General features: G+C 37.3%; 1 protein-coding gene across 12 annotated transcripts in view; it reads left to right on the top strand.

Moving 5' to 3' along the window:
- The window catches only part of LOC128867340 (ryanodine receptor), an 87,647-nt gene that overhangs the window by 42,207 nt on the left and 25,088 nt on the right, over positions 1 to 20,352 (top strand). For 4 of the 12 annotated variants that reach the window (XM_054108480.1, XM_054108479.1, XM_054108478.1 and 1 more), the window contains exons 15-23: positions 998 to 1,097; positions 5,827 to 6,031; positions 6,095 to 6,836; positions 7,451 to 7,828; positions 7,886 to 8,667; positions 15,736 to 15,933; positions 16,005 to 16,120; positions 16,599 to 18,871; positions 19,425 to 19,904. In XM_054108480.1, the coding sequence (XP_053964455.1) occupies positions 998 to 1,097; positions 5,827 to 6,031; positions 6,095 to 6,836; positions 7,451 to 7,828; positions 7,886 to 8,667; positions 15,736 to 15,933; positions 16,005 to 16,120; positions 16,599 to 18,871; positions 19,425 to 19,904 (5,274 nt within the window). Of the gene's footprint in view, positions 1 to 997; positions 1,098 to 1,384; positions 1,485 to 5,826; positions 6,032 to 6,094; positions 6,837 to 7,450; positions 7,829 to 7,885; positions 8,668 to 15,735; positions 15,934 to 16,004; positions 16,121 to 16,598; positions 18,872 to 19,424; positions 19,905 to 20,352 lie in introns of all 12 variants that reach the window. The other 8 variants (XM_054108476.1, XM_054108477.1, XM_054108475.1 and 5 more) reach the window with 3 other exon arrangements.

Here is a 20,352-nt window from a genome sequence, read left to right as displayed (position 1 = left end):
CGATATTTGTATCCTCCCATGCTTGATTTGATGTAGGTTTTAGCTAGTGCCATCCATATGTACTACAAGAATAGGCCTCACAATGGTGTAAGTCTAATACATTTGGCAGCTCATATTCTGAAGTTCAGTTTTACTGCCCGCGCTTGATTTCGGAATAATATTTGGAAACATACCTCGAACCATTATTACCATGTCGTCCGCTACTACTCTGATTCTCTTTTGATTGAAGGTTGAGAGAATATTTTTGACCACTAGTAACTGGGTGCCTGTGTTGACAGATCTTGGAGTAGTGACACTAGCAATTTCAGCGAGGTCTGCTTCTGAGCCTAACTTGGTGAGAGTAGCCACTATGGAGTTAAAGTTAACATTTTGAAAGCTCCTTCTGTGCTTAGGAATGCTACCAGAGTGCGCCAATTGATTTTCTTTGTACCCACTACCCCGTGCAGTGCCTCTTCTGAGGACTTGCGTGTTGGGATTTTGAGATAAACGAGTTTCAAATCCTTTCTCTAAACTATTTATATATCTACAATTCATTCAATTATTAAACTTACCTTTTTTAAGTTTTAGGGAAGTGATCAGTGAATTACGAGCAAAGCTGGTAACTGTAGATCCGTTTAACCTCGTCTAAATAAAATAGTAGCTTTTTTCGTTTTTTTAAATGTTGCACGTCTAAATAATCGCTTAAAGAAAACATATAAGGCCTTTAGATACAGATAGTTTTGTGGATTAGACGACATATCATCTTTCTAATTTTGAAATATTTAACCCAAATCACCGCATAAATGCAACCAAAAAGCCTCAGGAAATGAAATCCTATGAAGCGAAGTGAACTGTAACTCCAGTATGTAGTAGTATGTTTAAACAATAACTAACATGTAGTTAACGAATCTGCCAAGGTTTTTCAATAAAAAAAATTCAATTTTATGTTTATTTTATTATGCTCAACTGTATACATACCACTGCGTGTATGTATATCGATGTATATAAAAAATTTTAGGTGACTAAGATGCACGGTGGATCCGTGGAACACTTTGGTGTTCGGTATGAGGCAGGTGACGTTATTGGTTGCTTTATCGATGTCTTGGAGCGAACCATCAGTAAGAAATACAAATATGTTGTCAATAAATTCAATTTAAGCGTTTCTCATTCCGCTGTTTTGCTCATTAATTACAACTGTGTTACTATTCAACTGAACTTTTCTACAACACATAACATTTAGCGGAAACTATCTTATTTTTCTGTGTTTTTAAATGGGGTTGCGAAAATAACTTGTGTGAAAGTAAAAAAATATGTATTGCGATTATTGATATATTTAACAGTTCATTTGTTTTGAATTTGATTAGTTTAACCAAGTATTTCTATTCATTAACACTAAATAAATTAGGAAGAAAAAGTTTCTGGTGGCACCTGTGAATCGTTTGGTAAACAATGCGGGCCTGGGGATATTGTCGGCGTATTCTTAGATCTCGCCGATCACACAATCAGTAAGACATCAAAAAATTTTTTCCGTGTCCTCGCTTTCGATATTTACTAAAAATATTTATACACACTTGATAAAATTAGAAAATCTCCTACATACCTGTATATTCATACAGCCTTACCACCTCTATTCATGCCCTATAGTATAAAAAATTGTTTGTAAGTAATATCTTGTTTATGAAAATGTGTACACAAATCCTGGCTTTTTAGCAGCGATCAGAACTATTTCCTTTTACTGCTTTATGAATATACACTTTTATATTACAGGGTCCGGCACTCAAAGTGTAACCAATTAAAAAGGCCATCAATTTAGTTTGGAAAATTACTTTTATTCAATTCAAAGTAAAAAGTGTGTGAAAATAATACAAAGATAAGAATCAATTTACTTTTGCTCTCGATATGACCGAATCACACGATATCCGAATACGACGTGCAGGTATTTTGGCCCACTCGCGGACAATGGCTTTTTCCAGCACCTTGAGACAGGTGAATCTTTTAGTTCAAACCTTGCTCTCTAAAATGGCCCAAAGAGAGTAATCCATCGGACTCGCGTTTAGAGAATTTGAAAGCCATTGCGTGGACGTCATGAAGTTTGGAATGTTGTTTGTTAGCCATCCTTTGTTCACTCGAGCTTTGTGAGACGGTGCCGAGTCCAGTTTAAACGTTTGTCTGAAATGTTTGTCTGCCCACGGCTTCAAAGCAAACTCCAGAATACTTTCCCGATAATACTTCGCATTTACCTAGACGCCAGGCTTGTTTAAAACGACTGGAGAGCGTCCATCTGCGTTTCGCGATGCTACCAGCATCATTGTATCGATGGTGCGATAAACAAAATCTTTATTTACTTTAAGGTGCTGGAGCGCACGAACAATCGCTGGTTGTGATTTTCTAGCCAAATAACACTATTACTTTTTAAATCTACACAAATTACATTATTATGTTTGAAATCCATTACTGAATTTCTTTTTTCGAGTTTACTCTCGGCTCCGCGCGCTTGTAAACAATACTCTGGACTATCATTTAATCAGCTAACAGACAGCTGATGCTCGTGCATCGGCTACGCGAGCAGTCTGAAGTTGGTTACACTTCCAGTGCCGGACCTTGCATATACAGACTTACAGATTTTTAGTATAATTTAAAAGAATCGAAGTTAACAGTAAAAGGGATGCTTACGGATGCTTATAAAATCTCTGAATAGGAATCATATTTAGTGGAATAGGTAAATTTCAAAGATCGATACTCTTATACGAGGGTTACTTCTAATGTTTTGAGATAGACAAGTAAAAATAAGTATTTGCTTATAAGTTTTGTAGTTTTTCAAAATATTAACTATGAAACACCATAGTTTGGGCCAATTTTCTAAGCACTTTTTCCATTCCGATTGAATTTATTTCAAAACATGTGATTTGAACGCTTCTTCGGCTGTTGTAAAGCTTTGACCTCGTATTTTTCGATCCGAACGAAAACGAAATTGCTTGTTCAGCTCATTAATTCGATGTTTTGAATACTCGAAAATTAACTTAAAATGTTCGGGGTGGAGAATGAATAGTTTTCTGCGATAAGTTCTCCTTCCGGCAAACAAATGGGAATGTGACCGTTCTAGGTTGTTCTAGTGGCACGGTAGTGATATGCTCAATGGCTCCGAAGAAACAAGAAACTGTTTTCCTCGAAATTTTGCGTGTATGAATAACTTTGGTGCATTTCACTTGTCTTGAAAGACCTAACCACTCGATTTATTTTAGTTTCGAGTTTATATGCACGAATGCTTAACGCTTTGCCTGTCACAATCTATAGACGTATTTTTATGCATCGACACGGGCCTTTTTTTAACGATTATCAAGCTATACGGTATCCAATGCAAACAAACTTTTTTAACAGCCGTCTTGATTCAGATAATATTGAACATGTTCAAGGGAAGCTAATGCCCAATCACGCCTCAATATCAGTTCAGGCATAGTATTGATTTTTTCTGGCACAATAAACTTGCGAAGCACGGTTGCTTGAGATGGTATTTCATCACTAAAATTCGAAGCGAGTCGATCACCTCGTGCAAGGTGTTGTGGTTTTCTTCTTCTTCGAAAGTCATACGAAAATATCGGTCGAAAATGTTCACTATTTTACTACATTTTTTAACCAATAAGAATGTTTCCTGCAATCAACAAAAATAATACTCGTGCGACAAAACGTTCTGAATACGAACTGTTCTTGCCATATCCCAAAACTTAAGTAGCAACTCTCGTAAAAGGTTTTAGGAATTGTTAAACTAATTATCTAACTAAACTTATTTTCTTTGTATACTCTATTAAGGTTTTTAGAAGAACTAGTATAATTTTAATAGCCGATATTAATTCACTTACCTACGTAGTTGACATTTCTACTTGAATTAAAAAAACAAAAGTTGGATTTAAATTAGCCCAAAAATTGTAATTAAATGAGAAAAAGATGTCGCTTAGGGTCTGAAAACAAGCAAACCATGTATCATATGCTCATTTGCTCATGGCAAGTGTCGTAATCTAAAAAATTGTTCAGATAGGGATGCAGAAATGATCATAAGCTCCTCTTGTACGATGTGTAATAAATTCAAAGTGGTATTAGTTAACGGTATATCATTAGACGAAAATGTGTCTTTACTTTTACTTCGGGAGGTATAGTAATAAATTGAAAACTTTTAAGCCGTTTCCTCCGACATTATGACATTCATGCAGCAAATAAGCGATGTGTAAAAACCTGCATGCAACTGAATAATTGTAGTATGTATATTATTGTTCTCATTGATTGTCTCACATTTTCTTAAACTCTTAAACTCATGGCATGACAAATCTTAACATTTTCTGCTTTTTTATTTTTTAATTTGCTATTTTGTGCAAAGGAATTTTACTATTATAGCTCTGATAAATAAAAGTTTTAATATGACCAATGTGACCGTACTAGCTGAGGATTGTGCATAGCTTACTGGAAGAGGTCTCAGATTCCAACCCTTCTGAAAAGAAATCAGAGCACAGGGTATGATTCCCATAAGAACCATTTCCACATAAAATTTAATCCCACTTCAAATTGAATTATGTCGAATGTGTCACGTGATTATTACTCATTACTGATTAAGCGTGGGAAGACCTATTTTATATTATTTACGTTAAAAGCCGTCACATCACAGACAAAATGGCATTTTCAGTTTTTGAAACTTCATACGATTGAACATTCCGGTGTTAGCTATTTGAGAATCCTCCAACCTTTCTGCATTATTCTTTAATGCGTATGTACGCCAGAAAACGGGTCTCGGCTACAAAAAGGAATGATCCGAGTCAATCGCGTTTAAATTAGAGGAATAGGTCAACCACAATATGTTCGACTTAATTTGAAAGTTTTTAATCTGAATATTTGTATACTTCAACTTGGTCATCGAAACTGAAAATCTATAGGCATTCGATCGGTCACGAAAATATATTTGTTGCATCAAAAGCTTTTTTGCAAAGTTAAAATTATGAAACCGCAGTTCCGGTTATTTTTAAAGAAACATATAGAAAATTACTACATAATTAAGAATCAAATAAATACGTACTATATCTAGAAACAAATTGGAAATTTATGGTAATTCTTGTAGGTAAAATCTTAGCTTAAAAATGTGCAAGTTATTACTCTCGCAATTCATTATTAGCTTCGAGTGCTGTAATTACAATTAATTGTAGTCAATAATGCCCGTCACTACTAAATGTCCTAATTGTTTACTAAATCTCGCTTCATGTTGCTTATAAATCTGATACTAATATATTATAGGAAGAATTGCAACGCATGACGCATCCACATATGTCAAATAGTAATATTTATTTAGTCGTCAAAAAACGTTGCATAAAAATTAAGACATAGACTATTACCTCAGCTGAGGATATACGACGATATCAGAAAAATTTTAAAATTCAGAACGATCGCTGATAATAATAACCAACTAAAAATGTAATTCACCGACTTATAACTCAACTTATAATAATTTATTTATAAAATAGGATTCAAATAACAGCGGTTTATTTCTGTGCCTCTATATATTTCATTCTTCATTGATGCGCTAACACTCGGTGATATTTTCACATACTTTCTTTTAAAGAGTTACAAAATTTAATTAAAGGCAATCATATAAATCTTCTTCAATGACGACAAATAGCCGCTCTTGTATTTGCGTTGCTAATTTTCTTCTGCTTCATAACAAATTTGACTTAACGCCTTACGTCGCAATTCTATTCACGAGAGAATCATAATTTGCTAAAATGTTTGAATGCTGTAAAACCATACTTTTTCAAGAGATACATGCAACCGACGTTAATGTATTTATTTATTCATCATACAACCAAACAGGTTTCTCGCTTAACGGTGAGCTTTTAATGGATGCTTTGGGTGGGGAGACAACTTTTGCGGACGTTACAGCTGAAGGGGTAGGTTTTGTACCAGCTTGTACCTTGGGCGTAGGGCAAAAAGCACGACTAATATATGGACAGGATGTCGACTCATTAAAGTTTTTCACTACTTGTGGCCTTCAAGAGGGATATGAGCCATTTTGTGTGTAAGTTTTAGAAGTATATTCGTTTCATTGATTTTTGCATGCTGTAATTTTCATTTATCTTAGCAATATGCGTCGTCCAGTAACTCATTGGTATACAAAGGACCAACCGATTTTTGAAAACACTGAAGAGATGCCAGATTGTCGCATAGACGTTACACGTATACCAGGAGGTGCTGACACACCACCTCATTTAAAAATTTCTCATAACACTTTTGAGACTATGGAGAAGGCTAATTGGGAATTTTTGCGACTTTCTCTCCCTGTTACTTGTATGGGTCAATTCGTGAGTGAAAATGAAAAGGCGCGACGATGGGAAGAAATTAAAATTCGTCAATATCGATTACAACGCGAAGCTCAAGAGTTAGCTAACCAACAACAGCAAGCAGCTGCAAATGTGGACCACATGCTAAAAGGAGGATTCACCATGAGTGACATTAAAGGCCTACATCAAAATTTTGAGGACACAGCAGAAGCGGATGAACAGTTACGCAGTCCCGCAAGGCCTCCGCGCAAAAATTCATTGACGCGCAATATTACATTCGAGTCAGACTTTTCAGGGTCAACGGGTGATATGATGAACACCATGAATGGAATCAATGGAACAGAAGAATTAATTGACGATAAGAAAAAACGTGGTCGAAGTCCCTTTAAATTTTTCTCAAAGAAATCACGGGATCAAAGCAGGGATAAAATGACCGGTCGAAACCAGGAGACATCACTTGAACGGAGAAATACTGTCGCACACGGTCGCAATGTTGTTAATGCGCAAATGACTACCAAAACACCAACCTTGCGCTTGAATAATGTAAGCTTACTTGTACGCAATTTATTTAAGTTTTAAAATATAAATATGTGAAACTGAGCACCTTTTTGTCAGGGTAGGGGCTTGAGACAGAAGTCGTCGGGGCAAAAGGAAATGTTTTCTCAAATACTACGTACACTACTAATTTTAATTAAATCCTCTTGACTAGAAGCACCCATCCACATGGAGCTTTTCTAAACAAGCTCTCTTGCAAGAGTTAAAAACTACTACTACTACTAATTTCCGCTATAAGTTTCCCCTGAAAATGATAGATTAGAAGATTGCGACATCCGTGAGAGTATATCTGGATGTGACGTATTATTTGGGAAAACAAAAATAGCAGTACAAATAAAAATAATAATTATTTCCACATGATTTTCGCTCAACAGCGGGTTTGAAGTGGTACTTCTACAATAGTTACTCCATTCCATAAGTCTGCATCAAAAGAGTTGGGTGCATAATGTTCTTAAAAATACAAACCGTTTCACTGAATAATATAAGATTTAAAAGGCTGCAAAGAGAATCAATGATATTTTTCGGTACTAGGTCGATTCATCACTTTTTTTTAATAAATTGTTCAACATATCCCATCCGCTTATATTTAATTTGGTTTTTAGACTGATATGCCATCTACGCCAATACCGCAAGGACCTAAGCAACTTAGCTCTACAACATTGGGTCAACCACCAATAGAAGCATCAGGCAACGAATTATTTGACGCAGAATGTTTGAAACTAATAAATGAATATTTTTATGGTGTTCGAATATTTCCTGGACAAGATCCTACGCATGTGTATGTTGGTTGGGTTACAACACAATATCATCTCCACAGTAAAGAGTTTAACAAATCAAAAGTACGGTGCGGTTCGGTTGTTATAGAAGATGAATATGAAGCAGTCATGGAACGTATTGATCGTCAGAGTTGCTACGTTGTCAGAGCTGATGAACTTTTTAATGAAGTCACTCAAGACGCTTCCGGAAAGGGCGCCTCACAGGTAAATAAGAATAATGATTAACGAGCCAAAGATTTATATTATTGATAACATTTTTAGGGAATGTTTATTGGATGTTTTGTGGACACGTCTACTGGGATAATTCATTTTACATGCGAGGGGAAAGAAACGTCTCACCGTTGGATGATGGAGCCAGACACGAAACTTTTTCCAGCGATATTTGTAGAAGCAACAAGTAAAGAAATATTGCAAATTGAATTGGGAAGAACATCTACAACTTTACCGCTTTCTGCTGCCGTATTGCCTACAAGTGATAAGCACATTAATCCCCAGTCTCCTCCTCGGCTTAAAGTTCAATGCCTTAGGCCTCATCAGTGGGCACGAGTTCCAAATACGGCATTACCGGTACATGCTCTCAAACTGTCAGATATAAGGGGTTGGTCTATGCTATGCGAGGACCCGGTATCAATGCTCGCACTTCACATACCGGAAGAAGATCGTTGCATTGATATTTTGGAATTAATAGAGATGGATAAATTACTATCATTTCACGCCCACACACTCACTTTATATGCAGCCCTTTGTTATCAATCCAACTATCGTGCTGCCCATGCTCTTTGTCAGCATGTTGATCAGAAACAACTACTTTATGCAATAAGATCAGAGTATATGAGCGGACCTCTACGTCAAGGATTTTATGATTTATTGATTGCCCTTCATTTGGAATCCCATGCCACCACCATGGAAGTATGTAAAAATGAGTACATAATACCACTAGGAGTAGAGCTTAAAGAACTGTATAATGATGACGAGATGTGCCACTCATTACGATCACTTATAACAGAGTCTGTGCGACCACAAATGCGAATGACTGAGATAACGTAAGTATTTTCTCCATATGTACATATCGCACCCTAAATACAAAAGGGGCACAACTCAAAATTTTCCACACTCGAGCTTGACTTGTTTACAGTAGCACAGAAAACAAACTATGTGACATATCACGCTGAAATTTGCCATGTAAGCTTATAACAGTCCTACCAAAAAACAAAAAAATTATTTTTGCCATATGTCATCCGCGGACCGTTTTATTGATAACGTCTCGTTCATATTTGAGCTTCTGCTCATTTTGAGTTGTGCCCCTTTTGCATTTAGGGTGCGATATGTGCAAAGAGTACGCAAGCTTGCTTCAGAGTGTTCGAACATACGTAAGCTCTGAATATAAACACAAACGTAAGTAACTTATAAACCCCAATAAGGTCCATTAATTCTTAAATCCAATCTTTCCCACAATCACGAGAGCAGAAGTTTTATTTGTGTCGCCCTAGAACAAATTTTGAGTGTCAATGAGTCAGTCGTCAATGAGTGAACTATTCTCGACGGTGGCCCCAACGGTTATTAATTGGTTACAGCCCAAGAAAAGTCTAACTCGAGCATATTCTGGCCAAAAAGTTAGATGCGCCATTCAGAATAAAACAATTCCGTTATGTTTACCAATATTTTTAGATAGGGTCTTGCAACACCAAACTAGTTTAGGAATATTCAGTGAGCTGGTCAGTGCTTTAATTGCAGTAAGCTTATGACTCTCCACGTACATGTACTCCACGAAGTAGTCCATTGCCATACGTATTGTAACGTAGATTACAGATCTTGATCCTTAGAATCCAGACTAATATGGAAGCAATATTTTTTTTGTCGGTTTTTTTTTTTCACCACCAGATGTGTCGAAAGCGCTAAAATGAAATGTCAATTGAAAGTTAAAGAGATTAAGTTAGCCACTCAAGTTCAGTTGGATACATATACGGTAAGTCGTACGTTCATGAAATATTGTTTACCTCTGCCGACGTAAATGTAATAATACTATATTCTACAATATGTAAGTCTAGACTCAGTATTGATATTAAACTAACTCAGAACACATTATTACAGCACTTCTTCACCCAAGATACTAACCTTAGGTATTGCAAAATAATGGTTTCGAAATCTCTGATTTCTGCAATATCTATCTCATTCCTCTGTATGTTATATCAGCATCTATTTATATTAGGCCGACCTTTTTAGTTTGACGAGCGGCTTCTTCTTCGTAATGAGCTTGTTAGTTCCCTCAAATGTTGCAGAGCCACTTCGAAACTGTGATTCTTACATTACATTAGCCTTTTACTTATGTAAAGCATATCACAACCATCTCAATTCCATGAAAATTAATATTCAAAAGAGTTAAAATGTTGTCATTAACTGCCATTGTTGCTGTCTAATATTCTACAGTTCTTCCCTTTTTTTGGCTGCTGCACTCTTCGCGTGCAGGGAAGCCCCTTTAAGAATTCTCTTTGAAGACCCAGTCGGGAAATTTCGTCGTGCAGACATTACCTTAGATGTTTCGTATTCAATGTGCACAGAAACTCTTTGCTAGAGCTGGATCAATCCTTGGTTTTTGTTTAATCACATTCTACCGGTAGCTTAATTTTCGACCTAGTATGTTCAGATGACTACACAGGATGTACTCTAAAAGTGGATTTTTAACACGTGCCTCATATGCAAAAGTTTATACAAACAATTTATGTGCCTTTCTAAATGACAATTCACGGTTCCCGTTTTCGTTCGGCGTATAACAATTCTAACTTTCTATCATTAACCATGTCTTTAACAAATTTTAAACAACGGCCATCCACCTTTCCATATTTTCTTTCGGTGGCTATATTAACAAAGCTGCCTTATTTGAGCAGCGGAAATGATATACTTGATAATCCAGATGTTAACCTAAGGTAATAAATATATGTAAACTTCAATTTTAGCATATTGGGCAAAGGAAAAAGGTAGTTTATAACCATGGTTAAAAGATTTTTAGAGGTGTGGCCAAGATCAGACCGATCAGCCGGGGCAAGAGAACGATTTGTTTACGATAAACTTGTGGTTGTGTTGGTGATATACGTAACAAATCAACACATACTCCTCCATGTTGTGTCGTTGCCGTCTGAAAAACGACTGATTGGACGAGTGTGTGAGTGCGTGTGAAATCATGGCGAAACAATTTTTAGAGGTGTGCCCTTTAACAGACCGCTATTAGGCTCTGAGCGATTTTGACAGAATTAGCTGATAGGCTGATGTCACTTTGGATGTGTTTACAAAAAAACTGAAATTGGGTTGGTGATATACGAAAAATATCAACCAATCACACTTCGCTGCCGTGTGAACAGCGACTGATTGGACGAGTATGTAAATATGTGTGAAGTTATCATGCAAATTTCGGCTGGCGATTTCGCTCATGGTGAAAAAATTTTTAGAGGTGCTCTTGTAACCAACCGTTATTTGACACTGCGCGAATTTGACAGAATCGGCTGATGGGCTGAAGTCATTTGAGATGTGTTTAACAAAATTAAGCTTGTGTTAGTGATATACGAATAAATCAACACAGCCAATGCCCATGCAATGCGGCGGTTTGTTTACGAATACAGTGAATACAAATGTGCGAAAGCGGGTAATTTAATTGTGCGTTATTTGAAGTGAGTTTTTGTTTAATTAAAATTAATAGTAAAAACCGTAGCCAACCAATCTTTATGTTTTTTTGGTTTCCCACACACTCACATATACAGGGTTTGATTGAAAAGTAATGAGCCTTATTTTTTTTTTATTAAAACTTTTGGCTTATACAACTAATATTCTTCAAAATAGGACCCTTGAGCGCCAATACACCGCTGGTAGCGGTCCTTCCACTGCAGGAAACATTTTTTAAACTCATCCGCCGGAATCGCGTTCAATTCGGCTGTCACAGTTTTTTGGATCGCCTCGATGGAGTCGAAACGCCTCCCCTTCAGCTTTCTTTTCAGGCGCGGGAACGAGAAGTCCGGAGGGTCTTGGCTGGCTGTAGGGAGGGTGGTGAAGCACCGGAACCCCCATCTTGGACAATGCAGAGGTGCAGAGGAAGGCGGTGTGCGCCGGCGCATTGTTGTGATGAAGGGTTCAATTGCTGACGAGGTCGGGCCGAACCCGGGCGACGCGGTTTTTAGCCGAAGGAGCACTTCTTTGTAAAATGCCGCGTTTACAGAGCTTCCTGGAGGTAAAAATTCCTTGTTTGTCTGTTTTCGTCGTCGAAGACCTTCATATCGCTGTTCGTCTTCGACGTCCTCCCGGTCTTCCTTGAACAACTTGTGCCACCGTTTTTCGTGGGCACTGGACAGAGATTGGTCCCCGTAAGCCTTCTTGAGTAGCCTCATGGTTTCGGTATTCGTTTTGTTTAGCTTTACGCAAATTTTGATCGAGTAACGTTGCTCCAACGATCGCTGCATTTTCGGCACTACAAAATCCTAACGCACTTTTAAAACATTTTTCACGCGCGGAGCGATTTTGACTGCACCGGTGTTGCCAGCGAACTGAGACCGGTTTCTAGTGGAAGGAGAAGGTCAAACGATCATTTTCCCTCACCAGCCGATTCGGTTGATCGCTTGGTAGACGCTCCGCGCGGGAAGACTCTTTACTTTTCAATCAAACCCTGTAGTCACATATAGCTTTTGCAGAAGTAGCTCTTGCGCGCAACTCAAATGTAGCTGCAAAATGGTGCGCGAAGTGACGTGTCAGCCAAAGTTCCCCTCTCAATTTTTTTGTCACATAACTATCAAGCAAACCTTAAAATCTATCATTCTTGGTTTTCCCTCATGTCGGCTCATGGCTATCTGGACGAGTGTGTAATAATGCAGAATTCGGCTGTCAAATCTTCAAACCCTGACACGTCGCTGGAGTACTGCTCACAATTTTATTTTTCATAGTTAAAGAGCAAACCTTGTAAATCTATCATCCTTGGTGTGAAATGAGCGAGCAGAACTCTTTTGCCGAGTACCTAGTGACGTAACACACAGTAAAAACAGTGAAATTCGCTTGTTTACATGTTCACAAAATACATCGGTTTGTGTTTGCTCATATCGGCACATTATTGGCATTCTTATGTTTGCATACTTTTACACACATCACCGTTATGAATTACAATTTTTTATTGTAGAATAAACCAAAACAAACTAATGCAAATAGTTCATTCGTCTGTAATTAACGTTAGGCCTCTTCTACTCGCCACTTCTCTGACCGCTATCACTCTGCTCGATTAACTTAACGATAAATTTGAATGCGAAAACAACAACAAAGTTATCGAGTAAGATTCGCCGCTAGCAAGTAATTGGCTCGTACACCCTTTGGGTGTTTGGCCGAGCTCCTTCTCCTATTTGTGGCGCGCGTCTTGATGTTGTTCTCCAAAATGTAAGGACCTACAATTTCGAGCCGACTCCGAACGGCAAATATTTTTATGAGGAGCTTTTTCATGGCAGAAATACACTCGGAGGTTTGCCATTGTCTACCGGAGGGCGACCGCTATTAGAAAATTGTTTTTCTTAATTTTGGTGTTTCACCGAGATTCGAACCTACGTTCTCTCTGAGAATTCCGAATGGTAGTCATGCACCATCCCATTCGGCTACGGCCGCCGTATGGTTATGACTCATTAAACTGTTACATCTAAAATGTAATTTTAGACAGCTCTACTCCAGCATTGCCAATATACCTATGTTCATTTATACCAGTTGCTTCATCTATTCAGCCATTTGCTAAAGCTTGGCGAAAAGAAGAGGCCTATTATTAAACATCGCTTTCAAATTAGTTTAATAAGAATTAAATTAATGATTTTAAAATGTACTGTTTTTCAACACTGTGTGATGAGACAGCAACGAGCTGACGCGGCTTCGCGGGGAAAATCGAAATTTCTCGCGTTACGCACGCATAACCGTCACACGAACACGTTGGTGAGTTATCATTTACATGGTACTCTGATAAGTTTGATCGTGTCAGTTGATACTAACGTACCATAGCTTATGCCCAAACCTGGGAATCTATCATCCTTCTGCCAGCTCATTTCCTATGTATTCACACACTAGCCCATTCAGTCGTTCAGGTGGTTACGAAGTAGAATGGGCGAAGGCTGTGTTGATTTTTTTTCCTATATTACCAACACAATCTCAGTTTTTTCGTAATTAAATCGTTGTTATGACCCCGGTTACATTAGTCCATCAGCTGATTTTTTTTCGCTGAAAGCCAGTTAATGGTATGATCTTGGCGACACCTCTAAAATCTTTTCACCGTAGGATGGCCAAACATGGTAATCTATCGACCTTGATATTAACAGTGTCTAGTTTCTCAACAGCAGCACACACGACGAAGGTGGATAAAGCACGCTACATGGAAAGCAAATCAGAACTCACTAGATTCCTGTTATCAGTGCACAGGACAATATTAAACACAATGCCTTACCAGTATGTAGGGGCATTATTACAACATAGACGGAATATTAAGGATTCAGTGGCTTTGTAGTCACAATGTTTGTTAGATGAATCCAATTTGGTGGTATTAAGGCTTTATTCACTTTTTAAAGTTACTATCTCACTTAAATAAGTTTAAGTCAAAAAGAAAATTGGGGCACAAAGCGAAATATATCCATATTGCATAGTAACAGTTTGGCTATTGTATGTAAATCTCATACCTTTACGAATACCTAAAGAACATGACTTCGTTCATATACTCCATTCACTGTTGGCGCGCTGGAAGGGATTGATGAATCCACTTTTTAATCATTCTTGGAAATATTGATTTGCGCCATTAGAAACTTTAAAGCGTTTAAAACGTGTGAGCAAAACTAAGTGCCACTTCGCCAACTTTCACACATTACTGTACATTCTTATTATTATTTTTGGACAATTGTCTAAGCAAAACAGTTATGTATTGGACCAGCACCCTTAACCTTGTCATATACATCCAACTCTTTTTAGTTTTTTTTTACACGATTTTAAAATATCCCGTTTCACCTATACAAAGTTTTCGTTCGGAAAAAACATGTCTCCTAAAAGATAGCGAAAACAAGTAAAGATTTTCTTATTATATTTACATATGTACATATGTATATTCCTTGAAATGATGCAATAAGTATATTTTAGAGGGAACCAAGTCCGACTGTGCATTAAATATTCAACGTTACCTTACGTCTTCTGTAACGCGATAGCAAGAATTGTATAGGCAACTTGAGAAACCACAAAAAACAGTCACTAAGAACACATCAACAGAAGCAGTTAATAGTTTGAATCAACCCCGACAGATGGGCTGGACATACTATTTTACATATCCACCGATGATGACACTTTTTATCCAGCACGCAAAAAAAGTGCACGCTCGCCATCAAGTAGCGCTGAATAGTTTCGAAACGAATATTTACTCCTAATTTCAATTTAATCTTGCATATATTAAAAGTATTTATAGATTTAATTTTAATTTAACACAAATTAAATGTTTTTTCCAATATAAAATATTTTTTTTATAAATAGTTAAAAGCGTGATTACTTTTTTTGCACGGATTCCTGAAAAAAGATTATTTTTAAAGTTATTTAATCCTACACAATTTTTAAAGTGGTGGAGCATATCCTCACGGCGGAGGTAAAATGCTACTTTAATTCGCAATCTGTGTATTTTGCTAGCGTTTTGGTAACATGGCTCTTTGTTAGTGCTAAAACTAGCCAATAAAATGTATAATAAATTGATGAATAATAGGCATGTAGGAAAATGTGTTCATATCCAAGAATTCCGTACTTATCCATGTTTACCAACCCCTAAAAATGTATCCAAGTCCTTCCCGACGTAATTAATCCTAAAGTAACAGTTGATATTCCACGGGAACTCTGCTTAAGTGTTGATGTAGTTCATTATCTTATATAATTACACATGTATATTACTATAACTTTTAACTCGACAAGTCCAAGAAACTATTTTATTTTTTCACTTTTTCCATGTACCTTTGCACTACGATTTCTTGCACATGTATACATCCACATACGTAAACTCGTATTCCTGTGTTCCCTTCACGATCAACATGAATTACATACAACATAAATAATTAACATAACCACATTCGCACAAATCGATTATGAAGACCCCCTGTATATAGTCAAACATCTAGTTTACCAAGTGTTTCCAGTGAACCAATACCCAACATTGATCAACTTTACTCTCCGAAATTTCCGTTGGAAATAGTAAGAGAATTCGTAATGGAAGCATTAAAGGAAGCAGTCGAAGTAAATCAAGTGCACAATCGAGACCCTATTGGTTGGACTAATGAAAATCTGTTCCTGTAAGTACAATACTATCTAAATTTGTGAATTGTTAATTAAAAATAGTAAAGAGTTTGTTTGTTTTTCTCAGACCCCTAATTAAACTTACTGATCGCTTACTACTAGTTGGTGTTCTTATGGATGAAGATGTACAAAAATTACTGATAATGATTGATCCTGAAACATGGGATAATACTTTTGAAAAAGGTTTGTGCTTCGGCGAAGTTTATTATCACCTATATATTATATAAAGGGTCTTTCAAAAGACGCGCCTGGACATTGTTGTAAAATAATATAAAACATATCAAAATTTAAATTACTTCAGGTTTCAAAATTTTTTATTCAAAATACGACTCTTAAGAATTATATTTGAAAAATTACATAATTTGAATGTCCATCATGAGCACGTCTACAGGTAAAATACGCCAAACAGTCGATTCATGAATGCAATGTTGAAATTTTGTCACCAAACTTTGAGATCACGACTTTTCTCGATATGTTGTTCTTAAAGATCGACAAGTTTGTAAATCTGTTTACTTGACAAATGTTAAAGATGACATAAAAAACAAGTACTGTCTTGGGGTTGTTTACTACTGACATCTAGGCGTCACTGTTGAAAGACCATTTACATTACACTCGTATATAAATGTACATATATATGTATCATATTTAATTTGATATATAGACGGGAAAGATGAACATCGCAAAGGGCTATTAACAATGAAAATGGCAGAAGGTGCCAAGCTTCAGATGTGCTATCTTCTTCATCACCTTTACGATATACAACTTAGGCATCGAGTTGAGAGCATCATATCTTTTTCTCATGATTTTGTTGGTGACCTGCAAGCTGATCAACTGCGTCGTTACATTGACATCAAACAATCAGATCTTCCTAGTGCTGTGGCTGCTAAGAAAACCAAAGAATTCCGCTGTCCTCCTAGAGAACAAATGAATCAAATACTGTGCTTTAAGAATCTCGAAGCAGATGATCAAGAAAGTTGTACATGTGGCTTAGATTTGAGAAGCCGATTGTATGATTTTCATGATTGCCTTATGAAAAAGGTGTCGCTCAATGCCTTACAAGAGCCAGATGAACTCGACAGTAACGCAATTGAAGAAGTGAAAACGGGGCCAATAACAAAGATTTATAATTTTATAAATGCAGTAAAAGAACTTGAGGAAGGACCTAAGGAGGTTGAGGAGGCAGAAAAGAAAACTCCTGAGGAGGTCTTCCGGAAAGTGTTAATAAAAACTATTGTCAGTTGGGCTGAAGAGTCGCAAATAGAAAACCCAAAGCTTGTACGCGAAATGTTCAGTTTGTTGGTTCGCCAGTATGATACCGTAGGCGAGTTGGTCCGTGCTCTTGGTAAAACGTATGTTATCAATAACAGGGCTAGAGATGATGTGGCTGAGATGTGGGTAGGCTTAAGCCAAATTCGTGCTTTACTTCCAGTGCAAATGAGTCAAGAAGAGGAGGAGCTTATGCGGAAACGGCTTTGGAAATTAGTAAATAATGCAACATTCTTTCAACACCCTGACCTTATACGAATACTTAGAATTCATGAAAATGTAATGGCTGTTATGATGAATACGTTAGGACGACGAGCCCAGGCACAAAGTGATGCTCCAACACAAACCGAAGGAGCAGAAGGAGCGCCACCAAAAGAAAAGGACACCTCTCATGAAATGGTTGTTGGTTGCTGCCGTTTCCTTTGTTATTTTTGTCGAACAGGTCGTCAGAACCAAAAGGCTATGTTTGATCATTTCGACTTTTTATTAGACAATGCCAATATTTTGCTGGCAAGGCCCAGCTTACGTGGTTCTACTCCATTAGATGTGGCATATTCGAGTTTGATGGAGAACACAGAATTGGCCCTAGCACTTAGGGAACATTACTTAGAAAAAATTGCGGTTTACCTATCAAGATGTGGACTACAAAGCAATTCGGAGTTAGTTGAAAAAGGTTATCCCGACCTGGGATGGGATCCAGTAGAAGGTGAACGTTACCTCGATTTCCTTCGATATTGTGTTTGGGTCAATGGCGAGAGCGTCGAGGAGAACGCAAACCTTGTCATTCGTCTTCTTATCCGCCGTCCAGAATGTTTAGGACCGGCTCTAAGAGGAGAAGGGGAAGGTCTATTTCGCGCAATAGTTGAAGCAAATCGCATGTCCGAACGGATTTCTGATCGATGCAATATGCAAGATGAGGCAGAAGGCACAATTGCTGGCTTAAATTTCACACATCCATTACCAGAAGGAGATGAAGATGAGGACTATATTGATACTGGTGCAGCAATTCTTAACTTTTATTGTACACTTGTGGATCTTCTTGGAAGATGTGCACCAGATGTTTCTGTTATTGAACAGGGTAAAAATGAATCGCTGAGAGCTAGAGCTATTTTAAGATCCCTAGTGCCACTGGAGGATCTGCAAGGTGTCCTAAGTTTAAAGTTTACATTAACACAAACTGCACCAGGCGAGGAAAAACCAAAATCGGATATGCCATCCGGACTGCTACCAAACAATAAACAAAGCATAGTGCTGTTTTTGGAACGAGTCTATGGAATTGAAACTCAAGACCTCTTTTACCGTTTGCTCGAAGATGCGTTTTTGCCTGATTTGCGTACAGCCACTATTCTTGATAAGAGTGATGGTTCTGAAAGCGATATGGCTCTTTCGATGAATCGATATATTGGCAACTCAATACTGCCACTACTCATAAAACACTCTAAATTTTACAATGAGGCGGAAAATTATGCCAGTCTGTTGGATGCGACGCTACACACTGTATATAGACTATCTAAGAATCGTATGCTCACAAAGGGCCAGAGAGAGGCTGTATCGGATTTCTTAGTGGCACTGACATCCCAGATGCAACCTGCTATGCTATTGAAACTGTTGCGCAAGCTGACGGTGGATGTCTCCAAATTATCCGAGTACACAACCGTGGCATTACGAGTATGTTAGATCTGATAGTAATGGCATCTACACGGTGGTTAAAATGTTTTTTTTACATAAAGATGGACACCTGAGCATAACCTGAGCACACTTGTTGATAGCAAAGTACTTTAGAAATTGACTAATCCATTGATGCAACAGTAGTTCTATTCATCGTAAGAGGCAAAAGCGGCCTTAAACGTTTATATTGAAGTTTGAACGCGAACTAGTTTTTAAAAATTGTTACTACATTTGAAAGAGTTTCTATAGCTACCTACGCCTTGGAAAAGCTACAGTTCTCTATCAAATTGAATATATTCGAATTACATATCGTGCGCTTCCGGAAGAATGTCATATTCGAAAACATCAAAATTGAGGAAAATATATTTATAGTTTTCAATTGGCACATTTACTCAAAATGGCCTAAGCAATGTTTTTAAATTATGACCCTCTTCCAGCACACGCGCGTAGTTTTTTATTTTATCCTCAGGCACCCAACTTTTTGTATTTAACAATTAGCCCAGTGTAATGACTCCACAAATGAGCTTTACTTTAACTTATATTTTGCTTTTAGCTTCTCACTATACATTTTGATCGTTGTGCAAAATATTATGGTTCATCTCAAGGCCAGGGATCATATGGGGCATCATCGGATGAGGAAAAGCGACTCACGATGCTTTTGTTCTCTAATATTTTTGATTCTCTCAGTAATATGGATTACGATCCTGAGTTATTTGGAAAAGCATTGCCTTGTTTGATTGCTATTGGTTGTGCCTTGCCACCAGATTACAGCTTATCCAAAAATACGGATGAGGACTATTATGGTCGGCAATCAGGTGCTCCGGATCAACCACAATATGATCCTCAACCTATTGATACAGCTCAAGTACAATTAAACAATGACCTCGAAACACTGGTGCAGAAATTTAGTGAACATTATCACGATGCCTGGGCTAGCCGTCGCTTGGAAAGTGGATGGTCTTATGGGGAAATACGTTCAGATAATGACCGAAAACATCCACGGCTGAAACCATATAACATGTTAAGCGATTACGTATGTATATTGTATTTGTTTTAAGCCATGCGCTGTCTTATGCCCTCAACTTACACGGTATATATGGTATGTAGTCGTAGGTAGGCATCCGTCACACTTTCTTTTCATGTTTAAGCGAGAGCACATGTAAGTTTTGATATGAGAAAATATGTAGTTAAAGAATACATTGGAAAAACAGATAAAATTCAATTTATGTTACATTGTATTATTTTCTATTGTGCTACATTATATAATTATATACCAGCATGCTTTTGTTATTGTTCGAAGTATTTTAGATTGGGTCCTTAGAATTATCTATTTGGATATTGGTTTTTTTTTGTGTGCCTCAGATTTCTATCCCATATTTCCAAATGGGTGAGATTATTGATTTATATGTATACCACTGCTTTGTTTTTAAGGCTTAGTTTTAAATTTCACATTAAAAGCCAGTATAATTGTTTGAACTTGC

Source organism: Anastrepha ludens, chromosome 6, assembly GCF_028408465.1.
Source record: "Anastrepha ludens isolate Willacy chromosome 6, idAnaLude1.1, whole genome shotgun sequence".
NCBI lineage: Eukaryota > Metazoa > Arthropoda > Insecta > Diptera > Tephritidae > Anastrepha > Anastrepha ludens.
The sequence above is the reverse complement of the archived record's forward strand: the minus strand, read 5'-3'. Positions and strand labels throughout refer to the sequence as shown.